Source organism: Sebastes fasciatus, chromosome 10 (genome assembly GCF_043250625.1).
Source record: "Sebastes fasciatus isolate fSebFas1 chromosome 10, fSebFas1.pri, whole genome shotgun sequence".
Lineage (NCBI taxonomy): Eukaryota > Metazoa > Chordata > Actinopteri > Perciformes > Sebastidae > Sebastes > Sebastes fasciatus.
Window position 1 is genome coordinate 30,871,250 of NC_133804.1, and position 16,967 is coordinate 30,888,216.

At 41.3% G+C, this 16,967-nt stretch overlaps 1 protein-coding gene and 1 long non-coding RNA gene across 12 annotated transcripts in view; both read right to left on the bottom strand.

Annotated features, from left to right (window-relative positions):
- LOC141774868 (uncharacterized) overlaps positions 1–9,077 on the bottom strand; it is a 38,220-nt gene extending 29,143 nt beyond the window's left edge. The window contains exons 1-4 of one of the 4 annotated variants that reach the window (XR_012595486.1): positions 9,010–9,077; positions 8,775–8,876; positions 7,270–7,299; positions 3,895–4,077 (exon numbers count right to left, since the gene is read on the bottom strand). This is a non-coding gene — a long non-coding RNA (uncharacterized LOC141774868). Of the gene's footprint in view, positions 1–3,894; positions 4,078–7,269; positions 7,300–8,774 lie in introns of all 4 variants that reach the window. The other 3 variants (XR_012595488.1, XR_012595485.1, XR_012595487.1) reach the window with 3 other exon arrangements.
- A 1,234-nt stretch (positions 9,078–10,311) lies between these two features.
- The window catches only part of pcdh19 (protocadherin 19), a 66,527-nt gene continuing 59,871 nt past the window's right edge, over positions 10,312–16,967 (bottom strand). For all 8 annotated transcript variants that reach the window (XM_074649337.1, XM_074649341.1, XM_074649340.1 and 5 more), the window contains exon 5: positions 10,312–12,999. In XM_074649337.1, coding sequence (XP_074505438.1) covers positions 12,440–12,999 — 560 coding nt within the window. In that variant the 3' untranslated portion in view covers positions 10,312–12,439. The remainder of the gene's footprint in view (positions 13,000–16,967) is intronic.

Genomic DNA, 16,967 nt, shown 5'->3' on the forward strand with positions numbered 1-16,967 from the left:
TACGCCTGTGGCATAGTTACAATGGGATGGGAGATGATCTATTTATAATAGACATGCATGTCATACCGTTTTGATAACATGAGGTCTTCAGCTTTCAGAAGCCGTAAACCAACTGTATGTTGTCCAAACTATGTCTTATTACGAACTATTTTAATAACAAAGTTGTACAGAAATAAACTTTTTAAATATAAGAAGTTGTGATCAAAAGATACAGTAATTTTCTCATAAGTCATATAAAGTGTCATAAGGAAACTAGAAATTCTGAGCTTTCCAACGCACCTAAACTTTCTATAAATTATATAATTTACTGTATTTTCAAATTTATAGTCTCAGTTGTAGGAAAGAGTAGTAGAATACATACAGTTGCATCATTATCCATGGGGAGTTTTATTTAGATTTTATACTAGATGAGAATAAAAATCTTATTTTTTTTCCTTTATTGCATCTCCATTGTAATCTCCATGTAATATAGTTTAGTTTACTTACAATGGATTCATATTCCTTAGCTTCTTACCTTTCAAAAGAGATCAGATATATGCATCTAAGCCTCACGGTTGAGGAGCTAGTCCTGATTCATTTTGGGTATTTATTTCAGGCGTTTTTCCGAGGACTAGGGCTTAACAGGCTGATATGTTGAGATTGCTTCAATATAAATATCATATTATGATCTACAGGGTTACTTAAAATGCTATGGTAGGATAGTTTAGCATAAATCTCCATTGATTCTGTTGGTCACAGGAATAAAGCTGAATCACTCAACATTTTGTGTTAGTAATAAAAACAATAATGAATAATTTATAATTGTTAATAACCAATATTTTTCTGGATCAGATGTTACTCATTTTATTCTCTACTGCTGCAGCTCATAAGAAAAAAAAAAGAAAAAAGCAGCCTTGTTCTGTCACAATGGGACATCACAGGGAAATTAATTAGGTGACATGCAGGACAAAACAAGTGTTTCTTTATATATTCCAGCTGCCAGCCTTTTATCTTCCCACTGTTTAAATCACTTTGTTTGCTCTGCCAGCGGTGAAATATATCTTTCTTTAAGGCACCACAGGCCTTTTGTACAAATGTCTCTGAGCCACATAGATCACAATAGGTAACTGGTTATACGCAGGGTGACGGAGCAGTGGGAAACTCAACACTGTAATTGTCAATAGCATATCAACGGAATTGAAGCAGAAGTATTGGAGTTGAAAAGAAAAACAATCTTTTTTAACAGGTAAGCAAGGTCACAGGAGGGAAATCAATAACGTTGTTTTGCAATATATTTTATGACACTTTTTTTTTTTATCACTGACAGACACATTTTTATTCTCCTCTACGCTGTCGAAGTTGTGTTGGGGAAGGAATAAAAGCTGGGGAACCATATCTTGTATACGTGTTTACAGTCATTTTTGCGGTTGAGCTGACAGCCGCCGCGGTTGAAATTTATGTTCAGACGGTTACTGTCTCAACCTCCCAGTTCTAAGTTGCTTAAACGTGTCATAAAGTTATTTAACTAAAAGGCCCTGACACACCTGACAGCTGACCTCAAAGAGCTAATTTCGCTGCATGGTCGACTCAGTTGCGACTGATCAATCCTGAGAGGGAAAAAAATAGCCGTAAATACCACCGTTTGCCAGCTAACATGCGCACAGGGTGAGAGAAAATACTCATAATGTGAAACTCATAGTGGGAAGACAAGTCAAACAAATTAACCTACCGCTCCACTTTGATCGTGTTTAATCTGTGTGCTCAAGAAACCATTGTCGGCTAAATTGTCAGCTTAATAGTCACAAATGGCGTCGCCAGCCAGTGGTCTTTTACTTGCAGAGGAAGAAAAGAAAGAAGGCAGATGCAATAATAAGGAGGAGAGGCACTGAATGGAGGAAATCACTGGTTTACTAGCCAGTCAGACAGCTCTCTCTCATTGACTGCCTCCACTGACAGTTCAATTCAACATGTTGAATCGGCCGAATGACTGCTGGTGAGGGCCAACTACAGCCAACAGTGTCGGACACACTGCAGAAGCTGGTGTGTAATGGCTCTAAAGTGCTCATCTTCATTCACCATTAGCTCAGTGCTTGCAGAGTATTGAGCTCTACAGGCCTGCCTACCAAGACATTCTCACTGTTGCATTCCTCTTCACCTGCACATATATATACAGTAGTGGAAGTATTATTTCCCCTGGCACTCCGTATGAAAACGGAGGGGCCGAGAAACGAGCACTGAACCGTGTAAACTGTACAGCTGCTCGCTTGAAAACATTATGTTGTATAGTAGCAGAAAAACAAAGAGGTTGAAATCAATATGTCATCAAATGCATAGTAGATGATCAATAACACGGGTTAAATCGAGTTACAGTATGAGTCACGCAGATGCAAAGAAGAAAAAAGGTGTTGCTTGTGTTGGAAAACGGTTTCTATTTCTTCAAACTACTGGAAGTTTATTGTCAAAAGATCACAAGAACAACAGCTAGAAAACACTTGAGAAAACAAAGACCTCTCACTCCTGCGAGGTGTTTTTGAAGATATTGCATATTTTAGAAGACGACTCTTGTCAAGTCTGCAAGCCTCAGTAACCATGAGAGCTGACATCTGAAGTGACGTGCTCTTTTGGGTTTTTTAGCTTTTCACAGCACATTTTGGTATCACTCTGGACTGAGATATATCTTTCTGAATTACTGGAGCAGTGGAACAATTGATCCAATCTTTTTAGTCCCCCTGCATATTCCTGTAAAAAGCTTCATTCCACAGAGACAAAAATATAAATTTGAGATGGACTCAAGAAATGGATTAAAATGGTTTGAAACATTCGGCCTCATGCAGCAATATTTCTCTTAATTTTCTGTTAAGAGGAAGTAGAAGATAAGTCAACTTCAGGTGCTAAAAACAACTAAGAACAAATCGTGGATATGAACAAAATAGGAGGAAATTTGTTCATATGTTCCTTCCTGCATGAGGCCCATTGTTTTCTGTTTTCTGTCACTGCGCTGCCCTCCAAAAGGGCAGAGAGGTCAGGAAGCGTACCTGTGCCTGGGTAAAATAAATCATTGCCAAGAGGAGAGTTTAGGTCAAATAATCACCCCTCCGATAATGCATGTCCGTAGAGAGGGCTGCTGAGATTCATTGCTGTGCTCCGGCTGACAATAATGGAGGCTTTCAAAGGCCACAGTCTTTAATTTCTAGTCCCCGCTATCAGCGTTTTTATCCTCCAGAGAAGGGGGAGGTCAACTGCCCCTGTTCCCCAGCCCCAGCGCCAGCATCCTGGGCATTAAGGGCTGAGAGAGGTGGCTGAGGTCAGGCTGAGATTGCTGCTGGAGACGACAGGCTGAGGGGTCCTGGGGCTCATCGGACCCTTCTCAGACAAAGAGGCTTCACAGAGCAGCTCCCAGGTCAGTCTTATCAGGGCATCACTAATGGTTATGATATGATCTGTCTAGCATCACTTCCAATTAAAGCCGGCTGGGGGAATGCGGCTGCTCCACCATCTCACTCAGTGGTGTTCGGTGAATGTAGACTATTGTTTGAGCCGCTCATCTCAGTGGCGATCAAAGCTCCATTGTGACGACCACAAAGGGAGGTGGCCACTGGCCAGACCTATTAGATATGTAGTTGTGGTGGGGAGATGGAGAGAGGAGGCTAATCAGTCTTCTTACTGATAGCAGTGACCAGCCCACTTCTCACTGTGACAAAGACTCTTCAATACAATATAAAGCTATAACAAAAGGTTATTCTTCTCGCCTTTCGGTCAGGAAAAAGTACGTCCCTGAGCGTCTTCATAATTCCTACAAACTTTCTCCGGCTTCGCACTATAGTCTCTGAGCTAATATCTCATTCTTAGAGCTTGCCACCTTCAAATGACTTGTGACCGCAGTAAAGCCGCAACAGAGGCAAAGTCTGAACTTACTTGTCATCCACATCGCAGAGCAAAAGCCGGCGTCCACCAAGGATCAAAAACTCCGTCCAGGCCCAGACTGAGAGCGGTGCAGATGTGGTGTGAGGACACACGCAGGGCGAGGCGAGCCCAGCTCTGGGCCCACTTCATCTCTCTCCAGCAGTGATGCTAATCGTCTTGTTTAAAGGTGTGGATCTGTGGAACAAACCATTATCCGTTTAGTAACTCATCCAGGGAGAGTGTAAAAGTACAGGGTTGAGGAACTTGCACAAAGACTAATGCCGGATACACACAACACCAGCTTTTGGTCCCGTGTGGGGTCTCTCACATTTTCAACATCTGTTAAGGTTTGAAAGGTCTTTCAGTTTGGGCCAGCCTTAAGAAATAATAGCACATTTCTTTGAAGATATTTAGTAGTTTTAAAATTTTGCAATTTTGAGTCAAAGAGAACGGCTGTTAGACCGAGCTTCTCCACTTTGTGACTCTCGAGTCTTGACCACTTCACCTGCTTTTCAGTGGAAGAAAATTAGAGAAGAGATGTGAGCCTAAAGTGCTCGGAGTCGGTGTCTCATTTGCATGCTTGAAATAAAATGAATTTGGCAAACTGCAGCGGACCAGGGAGAGAAAATCATTATTTGTAGACACTGTATTTGAGGGCGCAGCCATTGAAATAAACATTCTCATATGGCGCACTGCACTTTCCAGCCACATCAAATAACAGATGAAACTGAATCTGTAGCTACAGATTGTGTTATTTTAGCATCCTTTAATGGTTAAACGTGTGATGTTCAAAGATTGCGACAATAACAGCGAGGCATATACGTTACTTCGCTGTATCAAACATGTTGTTGCCTGCCATCTAATCCCATGGCGAACCTCCACCAGAGGTTAGTGAAAGGGAGTTGGTCATAATGAGGCAGGAGCAGCTGCGAGCCTTTTTGATAGAATGGGGTCACTAGAGCGACAGAGATCAGTGTGCCTGATTGGGGGGTTGGTCGCGGGGGCGTCTCACTCAAAAGAACTGGAGACAAACTATTTTGTATTGAAGGAATGCGAAGCTGCGGGCCCTCCTCCTCCTCCTCCTCCTCCTCCTCCTCCTCCCGCTCTTTTTCAACGCATGTCTCCGTGTCAGAAATAAATCATTTTAATTGTTCTCTGATTCCCCCTCTCACCATTTTCACAAAATGATAATTGAAACATTAATAGGATGTTAATAGGATGTGTGTCCTGGTAACCTTTGATATAAATCTCGCTCCGTAATGGAGAATATTCTCCATGACCACCATGAATCAGGAGTAATTAAATATGCGTGGACAAGCACCGTTTTGGGGATTTACAAATACGGGTCCTGCATTGCAAATAAGGTTTGACCCCGGGGGGGGTACTGTTGATATGCAAGAAGTGGCAGAACAAGTACCCAGATCTTTACTAGAGTAAAAGTACAAATAACACTGTCTAAAAATACTCCATTACAAATACAATTCAGAATGTCACTTAAGTAAAAGTATAGAAGTATTATCAGCGAAATGTACTTGAAGCATCAAAAGTAAACTTAGTATGCAGAATGGCTCCTTTTAAAGTGTTATATTCTTATTAGGGCTGGCAATGGATTAAAATAGTTAATCGCAATTAATCCCACATTTATCTGTTCAAAATTTACCTTAAAAGGGAGATTTGTCAAGTATTTAATACTCTTATCAACATGGGAGTGGGCAAATATGCTGCTTTATGCAAATGTATGTATATATTTATTATTGGAAATCAATTAACAACACAAAACTATGACAAATATTGTCCAGAAACCCTCACAGGTACTGCATTTAGAATACAAATATGCTCAAATCATAACATGGCAAACTGCAGCCCAACAGGCAACAACAGCTGTCAGTGTGTCAGTGTGCTGACTTGACTATGACTTGCCCCAAACTGCATGTGATTATCATAAAGTGTCTGTAAAGGGGAGACTCGTGGTTACCCATAGAACCCATTTTCATTCACATATCTTGAGGTCAGAGGTCAAGGGACCCCTTTGGAAATGGCGTTGTTTTCCAAATTTAGTGCAAATTTGGAGCGTTATTTAACCTCCTTCCCAACAAGCTAGTATGACGTGGTTGGTCCCGATGGATTCATCAGGTTTTCTAGTTTCATATTATGCCAGTATCTTAAAAATAAAAGGCTGAGCCCGCTACAACCTCCAAAAGATCGATTGCGTTAAAGAATTTAGTGGCGTTAAAATGAATTTGCGTTATTATTGCGTTAACTCTGACAGTTCTAGTTTTTAATGTAAAAAGTAACTAGTAGCTAATGTGTCAAATAAATACAAAAAAAGTACAACATTTCCCTCTGAGATGTAGAGGAGTAGAAGTATTATGTAGCAGAAAATGGAAATACTCAAGTACAAGTACCTCAAAATCTTAATTAAATACAGTACTTGAGTAAATGTACTTGGTTACATTCCACCGCTGTTTGGAAGACAAAGCTTTTTACGTAGAGGTTTGGAAGTATTACTGAAATATTGTGCTTACTGAGTCTGTTTTTCAGGTTAATGATTACGAGACTGGCTTCTTTAAAATGCATGTTTTGCCCTTCAGTTGGAGGCAGCGCTACCTTTAGCTGAGTTTGTTATGGAGACCCAGGGGTCTAAACACGACTGAAAGGGCATGAGAGTTACTCATATGAGTGGGGCAGAATAACGGTATTGCCCATGAGAAGAGAACTTAGCTGGAAGAAACAAGATCCTCCTTATAGACTAATGGATGTGTTAGCGAGTGCGCTTTCAGACCAGCTTTCATGTTGGCTCCACCAGAGGGTATAGAGGGAACGGCAAATTAATTATAGAAATGAAGCCAACCTCCTTTTCTTATCATAGAGGGCAGCTGTGTGTTCCCCCCCTCGCTCGTTTCCCCCTTCTTCTCAGCGCTGGAATGTGTCCTGTTCGACATCTACTCCCTGCTTCTCCTCATCAATCCATACAAACTTACTCAAGAGAAAGATCTGTGCATGGGGGGAGGTGAAAAGTGGAGCCTTTATTGAGTGGAAATGTCATAGAAATTGTTGCCGACTAGCAGAGGAAGAATCGGGCTCTGTCTTGCCTTTCAACTTATTTCATAGCTCTCAGACGCTTCCACTCAAAGTCGACTAATAAATCAATATTTCAAGCGGGATCTGGTGTTGTAATGACATCATTCTGTCGGCTGTGAAAGCACATTAACAACCAGCCGAATGTGAGTCTCAATGACAGGCTACATGGTCCTGATCAGCGTCTGGATTGTAGTGTTTTGAGAGACATTTGGAGATGTTAAATGTCTCAAAAAATGGCATGCGTGACCCACTCTAGCAAATGAAAAGAGCACTACCATCAGAAACAGACACCACAAGCACACTCACCTCACTTGTTAGACCGTTCCCAAAGGTCTGCTTTGGAAATAATGGGAAAGAGAAACAGTGAATGCATAGAATATTAATGCAGAGCCGGAGCCAGCGTCGACTCAAACTGTTAATTTCCATTTTATCATGACAAATAGAATGGACATCGCTCCATGTGTTATCACGCTGTTTCTCAACAACACTTCTCTCACATCATATTACAGATTGTAAATGTATGATGGCAGAGCGAAATCTAGTTCATAATGGAAAACTTGATGCTACTGTTGTGGCAGAAACTCGCCTCCATTTCTGGTTTACAGATTATTCAAGTTAATTAACGGTATTTTAAATGCATATTAAACGCATAACCTTAAAGAGTAACTGAATATTTTGCTAAGAAATTAGTATACATATCCTTGTTTTTTGTTTCAGCTTGTGTACTTTTTTGGTCATAATTGTAATCACCAAAAAGTTTAAAAGGTACAGTGTGTAAGATGGTTGCAGATTGCAACCAACTAAGTACCTCTCCGTTCACTCCTCCCTTTCCAAGACTGCGGTAAAGTGAGCCGCCGAGTGCAAAACCGTGGTAACGCCGTTCGTCTCGCTCAGAGGCCATCCTCACCATAACAACACTACTTTAGGAGCAACGGAAGTCAGACGGCGGCTGACGGTACCACGGTTTTACACTCTGCAGCTCACGTTACCGCAGTTTCACAAGCATGTAGGAGAACTACAGTGGCCTTCAGGTAACGTAAAAAAGCAAAAGGCTTGGTTTGGTTTGAGCAACATGGCGGACTCCGTGAAGAAGACCCGCTCTCTATGTAGATATGAAGGGCTCATTCTAAGCTAACGAAAACACAACAATTCTTAGTTTCAGGTGATTATACACTAATGAAAACATAGTTATGAATATTATAATAATTTTCTGCTAATAGAGCCCCCAAAATGCTACACACAGTTCCTTTAAATGTTAGTTTGAGGCCAACATTGTTAGCTGTTGTTTGTTATTTGAGAACGTATGTAACTCCATGACTTTGTACAATAGTTACTCAGGGTTGGGATTCAAGCTGTGCTGAGGTTACAGGACTACCATTAGGCTACTGAAAGTTTTGACAGTCTGGTTATTTACTAGGTCACACCAGGACCAACGGAAGAAAGACAGCTAACACTAGCTAGCCTCGTCCTTTATATGTATTTATATTGTTGGATGAACACAAAACTGAGCTGCCAAGGACTCAGCATGGTAAAATAACATGAACAAAAAGTTAAGGCTAGTCAGTGGGACTCCATTCATTTCCCAGTGGAAGCCAGTCAGCTTGGCTCGCTATCTTCCTGTTTCCAAGTGAAATACAAACTTTAAAGTACAATGTTTCCTAACAAATGTTGAATGTTGCCAACGGTGCACAACCAATACAATGTTAGCTTCTTGACAAAACAATCTGTGGAACTTTAAAGGTGCTAAATTTGACATTCAGAGTATTAATATAGCATCAATTGTCTATGTAAAGATATAGAGTAATGTCTACCTGAGCAGAGAATGAAGTCACTTTCCCCCAGTGTGTGTTGTGATGCCGCTCTGCACTCCGCCGAGTGCACTCCGGGAGCTATTCTCTTGGAGCTTTTGGCATCTACAGGTGCAGGGAATGAAGACAGGAAAGCGTTGTTTTCCAACTTAAATTCATCATATTCAGTCTTCTCATAACAGGTCAACTTAATTCTTGCAGACAGAAGGTAAACAAAACAAAAACATCTTCTCGGCACCTTAAACTAAAGCCCTGTTCCTCTGTGTGTACACATCCTTCACCAGGCAATCATCTAATATGGTTCAGCTGGGCAGCAACCCTTTCCTGACTGCCCTGCTGATTATGGGTTTTGTAGTCTTTTACTGGGTGCCATGATGGTTTGTAGTCCTTGTTGAATCCACCGGGAGGGAATGTATGCTGCAATCCATTGCAAGTCAATAATTCGGAGTCGGTGTTTCCGACATCTGCTCTGGAAAACATGGATGCCTGCAGCAAACTGATGTTTGTATGTGTGTAAGCACTAATGTATGTATTCAAGTGTCTCAGCTTCACAAGCATCTTCAGAGGACCTACATCAATTACATTGATTACATTAACAGCTAGAGAATCCTGTGGGGGGAAATATTTCTGAAAATCTTATTCATGTATATGTTTTAAGGATCCACGAGAAGCCTGTTAAAAGAGACGGGAGGAGAGGCTAGTACCACATCCTCGCAAACACATCTATCAAGCACAAATCAACTGAATGGAAATAGAAGCTAAAATGATGTTACAGCACAACACAAACACTGCAAAAAACACTGCATAAAACACTCACTGTGTGCGCCGCCAGATTGCTGTGCTGTCAGGTGTGTGTATGTCGGCAAAGTCTGGGCTAAACCTTGCCTGAGTTTCCGACTTGGAATTCCAACTTCCAACTTTTCCGTGTCAGAGGTCAGTTTTTTTTTTCTCCAAGTTACAAGTACAATGGATCACAGCATATCTCCCCTCTATGACACAACCTCTCATGACATCACAATATGCTCGGAATTCTGTATAGACGACGGTCTGGGTATCATTGCAATTTAAAAATCTAAAAAACTGTAAATCTGTTATTGGTTTAATTTGACAAAGTATTAGGGCCACATTGAGGAAAGAAAATAAACCATAAGTCTTATTACGAGAATAAAGTCATAGGTTTACGAGAAAAAAGTTGTAATATTATGAAAATAAAGTCATAATATTATAATGTAGTCATTTTACGTGTCATTTTCTTTTTTTCTCGTAAAGTTATGACTTTATTCTCGTAATATTACGACTTTATTCTCAAAATCTCATATTTTTTTCCCCCCCTCAATGTGACCCTAATACTCCGTCGTAGTTTAAGACCTAAAAAAGAAAAAAAAAAACGTTTTGGTGTCAGAATCAAAAAACAATAAACAAATCAATAAGGGTCCGTTTTTGTTTTTTGGGTCCATGTGGCCCCCGCCTCCAATGATACCCAGACCGGGAACCTTTAAAATAGACTTGTGTAGAGTAAAGACAAGGAAACCAAGCAGAGAACATTTAATAGTTTAATTATAAGCTGCTGTATACATTCAGTGATTATTCCGATTTTCATGTTGCCAGAAGCCATGGGTGAGACCAGCAAAACATTCAGCTACAAGATCTAGTTTGTTGTATGCACTTTGTCAATTTTTCATTCATATTTTTCCACATTGTACATAGTTTACTGCAAAGCAACATAAAACCACATTGCTGATGTGCAACACGGTTCCTCTGTAAACCGTAGTTCGTTCAAACATGATTCCACCCAGTCTGTTGTGCGGTGCTTGTAGGAGGGGAGAGCCCTGTTTATACCGCTCTGGTCTCAACCTTATCTTTGAGATCAACTGAACACAGATGGCACAGGGTGACAGCAGTGCTGCGCAAAGCTAGTCTTTGCGTCCGAATGTCAGTCGAGGGCTGGAAAAGTCTTGTTTTAAACGTGATTGGGCCCGATAGGAAAAGGCGACTCATTAGACAGATAAAATAGGTGGAACCCTGTAACCAGCTCGGAGAACTCTGGGAGCCGTTCTGTCTCCTCCTTAGATACTAAGATTCAGCAACATCCTGCAAGTTCTTAAGGTTTTGTTTGCATCTTTTTTGGTTTCTTTTGCTATCTCACTCTAAGCTCATTGAACTGACACACTAATGTTGGTGCTGATATCGCGTTTTTTTTGTTTGTTGTTTTTTGTCTTTTTTTATACATTTTCTAGTAGCCCACACAGAAACTTGATGGCACAAGAACTGACCAATAAGAAACTCTTTACAACAAGGTAGACTGCAACAGTTGCCAGGGGGTCACACAGTAAACAAAAAAATAATCCAAGTTCATTTTGAAAATAATAATAATAATAAAAAAAAGAAAAATCAGATTCAATATAAAAGCAAAGGACAAATGAACCAAAGCAAGTTAATTTCAAGTATAACTTACTCATAAAATAACTACACAGCATTAAATATTCTCATTATACATTTTTAAATTATTTATAAAATATATTTTGGCATATATGTTTTTTTTTATTTTTGTGTTTGTGTAACAAACGCTACTGTAGCTTCAGTTGAACACCAATGTTTATTTGTTTTTTTCTCTTGAAACAAAACATTAAAGGGATTGTCACATAACAACAGGTTATTAAAAATGATAATAGTAAACCCCTATAGAGGGTTTCACATAGCAAGACATGAGTGACGATCCCTTCTATCCTAGCCCCATAGTCAAAAGTCAAAAAAAGTACAAGACCAGAGCACAAAGTTCTAATTTGTGCTCCACTGGCTACAATCAAGGTTGGGCACAGGAGATTTCAAAAGCAGTCTTTTTTTTTTTCCATACAGCTCATTTTGAACACAAGGATCGTGTCTGTCCCACTTCCAGTGTTCAGAGCGGCTGGGCAGATAGCGAGAGTTCATTTAGCTCCATCCTTGATAAAATATAAATACTGTAAAGACCTCACAGTCTGATGACACTGGGATGTCCTCGGGGATACGAAGAGAAAGTTTCTCTTATTAGTCGGGGGCAAATGAGAGTGGGGGGGGGCGTCTCTTTCCTCCCCCCCCCCCCCCAGCACCCGCCTTGAATGCACTGCTGAAGGAGTAAATTGGGAATATCTTTAGATGAATCCTGTGTATGTCGTTTATTACATTGATGGAGCTCACTATACAAAGGAACAAAGAGCGATTTTGGCAGCTAGAACAAACTGCAAAACCAAAGAAGGCAAATATCAGTTTGTGATACAAAAGTAGTTCAAAAGGCATAACTGTACTTATGAATCGGCACCTCGGGTGTCCAAACACGCAGATGTCCTGCTGCTTTGGCGCTGGAGAGGTCCACTGGCCACGTCCATGCAGTCAACAGTAACCTGCCTGTCCACTCAGAAAGAAAACTCAACAAAAAAGCAAAACAAGGAAAAAAGTACTGCGACTACGACAAAGCCACATCCACTACCTCGGCTCGAGCACACAGCTAGCTGCAGCGCACTACAGTCCATCATCCTCAGTGAATATTGTATACTGCAAATGGGTGTGTCTCTCTATACGTCCACAGCCTGGCATCCTTCTGTGTACACACAGCTATTGCGGGGTACATATATGTGAGTTTACACGGCATGTGTGCATGAATGTTGGTGCGTGTGTCGTAGAGGAGCTCGCTAAAGCACAATGTCCTTCAGGCGCTTGCTGCTGGGGGACTCCTTGTCTCGGCCGTCGTGGAGAAGCGTGTTGATCTCCCTGACAGCTGGCTCACTGTCCTTCCCCTCCGGCTGCCGCAGCAGGCTGTGGTTGGCGATTCGCTCCGCGTCGCGGCATTTCAGCGTGTTGTAGGCAGACGACGGCTTGGACACGGGGCTCTTCAGGTGCACGGGGGACGTGATGGGGCTGGCGGCCTCGCGCCCATTGCCAGCTTCGCGGACAGCCCCTCCATTGGCCTTGGGGCTGCACACCTGAGACTCCTGAGTCCGCTTCCCCTTTAACTCTCCCCGCTCCACGTCCTCGGGTCCATCCTTGCCGAAGGTGGCAAAAGTCCTCTTGGCGGTGCCATCCTCGTAGTGGGGCACGTCCACCGTGGTGGCCTCGATGGACAAAGCGATGACGTTGCGGCCGTGCTCGGGCGACTTGGCACGTGCCGGGATGGGATGGCGAGGCATCCAGCAGCGGTCAGAGTGGCCGAGGATGCGACACTCGTCCTGGCAGTGGAAGCCTTCGCTGGGATCTGTGGAGACACAGAAGAAAGAGAAAAACACGATTAGATTTGTCTGTAAAATCAACTTTATTTTCAACCTTAATTCTCATTCCTCTTCCATGTGGCCTTTGATTTAAGTAAACCTGTCATAAAATAATAGAATAAATAAATGAAAATCAATGCTGCCTTTTGTTTTAATCGAAACAACCAAAGCCAAACATCTCTGAATGATTCGCTTGCAATGCATTCCTGCGTCCGCTCAAGTCTGCAGTCCCGTTAACGCAGCTCACCGATAACTAGAGCTGGATGTTTGGGCCACTTCTAATGTGCCAATTAAATTATGTATTGTTAAATCAAAAGTCTATTTGCAACTCTTGTATAATTGGGTTTTCTGCAGCAACACCAGATGAAAGGCAGGTTTAAACAGTGCGATCAGATATCTCTCAGAGAGAGACACCAGACGAGTTGCGGTGTTGTTGCCTGGTTCGTCTCTCCCTTCCTCTCTGTCTCTGTCATCTGGCGCCGTGTTATAAATATGTAATGATGTTTAACGCTGGAGTGAAAAAAAGATTTGCCTGAGTCTGTATAACTGCACTCTATCGTACGTTGTTGTTGTGTCGGCGGGGAAGAAGGACTTTCAAGGCAGTTTTTGCAGCAACAGAAAAAAAGTGTCATGCTCTCTTATTCAAACTGAAATGAAGTTGTTCCTCTTTGTTTTAATTCACATACACTGTAATTGTTGAACAGTCAAGAGAGATGTATAGTTCACACTCCCAGCCCTAGAAAACACAATTAAAAACCTCTCTATGCCACCGTGATGTTGTGTTTCCCACCTGCTTCAGTCTTGAGAAAAGAACCTGCCACACACAGATGCGCAATGACACATTTCTTTCGCTCCCCTACTGCTCGTTTCACTCCTAGCGAGAACCATCCTCCGTTCCAGAGGCCCAAGGTGACAAGAGGGGGATTGTGAGAGGGATTGCCATCGACCCAAATGCATACGCTTACATCTGGCAATCGCAGCTTGACAGATCACCTAATTAAAATCACTAATGATCTGTTTTTCTCCCTTCTTTCCCGCACTCATGAGAGGCACCTCTGCTTTAGACCCCTGGGGATCGATATTTAAAGATTGGAGACGGGCTTTTCAGGGACAGATATGCCAGAGCTGTCTCTCATAAAGTATAATCTGATGAGACTGACAGATAACATGGTGACTAAATGACTGGATGCATGAGTAAAAGGGTATCGCGGGGCTGTTTGAACCCGGAGTTCTGGAGGGACCGTCATCGTGCTCGAAGGCTGAAAATGAGAGCATGAGTGACCGATGTCCGCATGAACGCTTCATAACGAGACAGAGGCGGCACAGATATCAGCTTCCTTTGATGGCGTCTGTGTCTAGACGCACACAGACGTGGTATTCTGCTCAATAATTGCAGATGAGACATCATCCTCTTCCTTACAAGGGACGCCATTGTAATACTCAATAAATCTTACAGGAATTCTTTCTATGTAAAAAGCATTAACTTCATGAAACATCATTACATACTATCATCCACATTATCCATGCTGCAGCACAAATAGGCAGTTCTATAAAGTCTCCTTTTATGAGGCCAAAAGGTAAGAATGAGCAAATTGGCTATATTCTCCACTCCTGTATGTATGTACATTTGCATGAATGCTGATTGGTTCGAGGGACTGCGCCAGCGGCAATCAGGGAGACAAAAGGCATGAAGCCGGCGTTTTTTGTTTAAAGAGAATGGACCCAATCAGAACGTAATAATGGAATCAAAAGTCTTTACCGAAGTCTTTACCAGGTAGCAGGAGCATAATGGAGGGCGATGAATAATAATGATATAAAAAAACATGCCCACACGTTGGATCAGATCGTCCACTGCGGCAGGATTTTAAGGCCGTTTCAAATCCCATGTTCTTTTTTTAAACCGATGCTTTGTCATTAACTGAACTTTTTGATGCCTTTTCTTTGATTAATTGCTAACAAATAAAGATGGAAATATTTCATAGTCATAGTAGCAATGTAAAGTAAATTTGGAAATATTATACTTTAGTTACGGCTGTCAATCAATTAAATTGTGATTAATCGCAAATTTATCACGTTTTTTATCTGTTTAAAATGTGATTTGTCAAGTATTTAATACTCTCATCAACATGGGAGTGGTCAAATATGTTGCTTTTTTCAAATGTATGTATATATTTATTATTAGAAATGAATTAACAACACAAAACTTTGACAAATATTGTCCAGAAACCCTCACAGGTACTGCATTTAGCATAAAAAATATGCTCAAATCATAACATGGCAAACTCAAGCGAAACAGGCAACAACAGCTGTCAGTGTGTCAGTGTGCTGACTTGACTATGACTTGCCCCAAACTGCATGTGATTATCATAAAGTGGGCATGTCTGTAAAGGGGAGACTCGTGGGTACCCATACAACCCATTTTCATTCACATATCTTGAGGTCAGAGGTCAAGGGACCTCTTTGAAAATGGCCATGCCAGTTTTCCCTCGTCAAAATTTAGCCTAACTTTGGAGCGTTTTAGCCTCGTTCCTGACAAGTTAAAATGACATGGTGCAGTCGGACGGGATCGCAGGTGTCAGAGGGTTTGATAATTACTTTTTAGGGGTGCTGAGCTGAATGTAGGTGTGCTTGAGCACCCCTAAAAACAGTCTAAAATCCCTAATGCTTGCTGGCATTGAAAAACTCTGGATGTAATATTTGAAAGTTGTAATGTAAATGTCAAACTTGTACACATTTCACTTCACTACATTTAGTAATCTGAAATTTCTCCTCAAATCTAGTTTGACGCGTTTTGATGAAGCAGATTCTTTTTTTTCTCCGCTGATTAAAGATTTACAAGCGTCTCAGTTATGAATGCAACTTCCTCTAAACACTTTGGCTTTTTTTCTGTAGCCTGAAACTCTTTCTAAAGCATGAAAAGCCTTCGAGGCACAAAGAAATATACACACTCTACTTAGCCGTGCATGCATATGCAGTGAATGCCATTTTCTCTCCTTTCCTTTAGGGGTCTTTGGGAGAGCAACTGGGTTGTAAATGACATTGTCATGAAAGCCAAGCGCCATTAACACTCACACATCCTGCCTCTGCTCAGAGCTTCATAAAACGCAGATGTTGCTCCAAAAGACCCACGAAAAATGGGGGAGACAAAATTTAAATAAAAAAAGTGGCAGGCCATCGCCCGCTAACAAAACACAATCTCCTCCTATTCCAACTGTAATGCTGGGAGAGGAATTAATGGCGGTACTTAGTTTTGGAAGTCAACACGTACAGAATAGAAGACAGTGAAGGCACCTCCTGCTGTGAATGTTGTATTCAAAGTCTTCAGGAAAATCAGCTTGCCAGAGTTAAAGTAAAGTACGGAGCAGGATGTCATCAGGAACATTTCCCATCTACGATTTAATACCTATTAATTACTGAGGGAGCTCCATCGCTGCCTGCACTTCTTAGAGTTCCACATTTCAAATACAAACAGTCTAGTGGAGGCAAAAAAATCCACGTACCAAGCAGTGGTGGAAAGTAACTAAGTACATTTACTCAAGCACTGTACTTAAGTACAATTCTGAGGTACTTTACTTGAATGATTCCATTTTATACTACTTCATACTTCTACTCCAGGGAAATATTGTACTTTTTACTTCACTACATTTCATATATTTGGTTATTTTACAGATTCAGATTATTAATACAGAATATATTCAACTAATAAATTATGATGTATTATGATGTACCTCCACAGTCCGACATCAGAACTGCGCCCATAGCAACGGTCTGTTATACATAGCAACGGTCTGCTATAAAGAAATAACAGACCGTAGAACAACGTGATTGACCAATCAGAATCGAGTATTCAACAAAGCCGTGTAATATTATAGGTTAAACCACCCAGCAGTATATTAAGTATATAAAACTAGCTCCACATTTAGCAGCTGCAACATTAAAGTGATGAACAGATTAA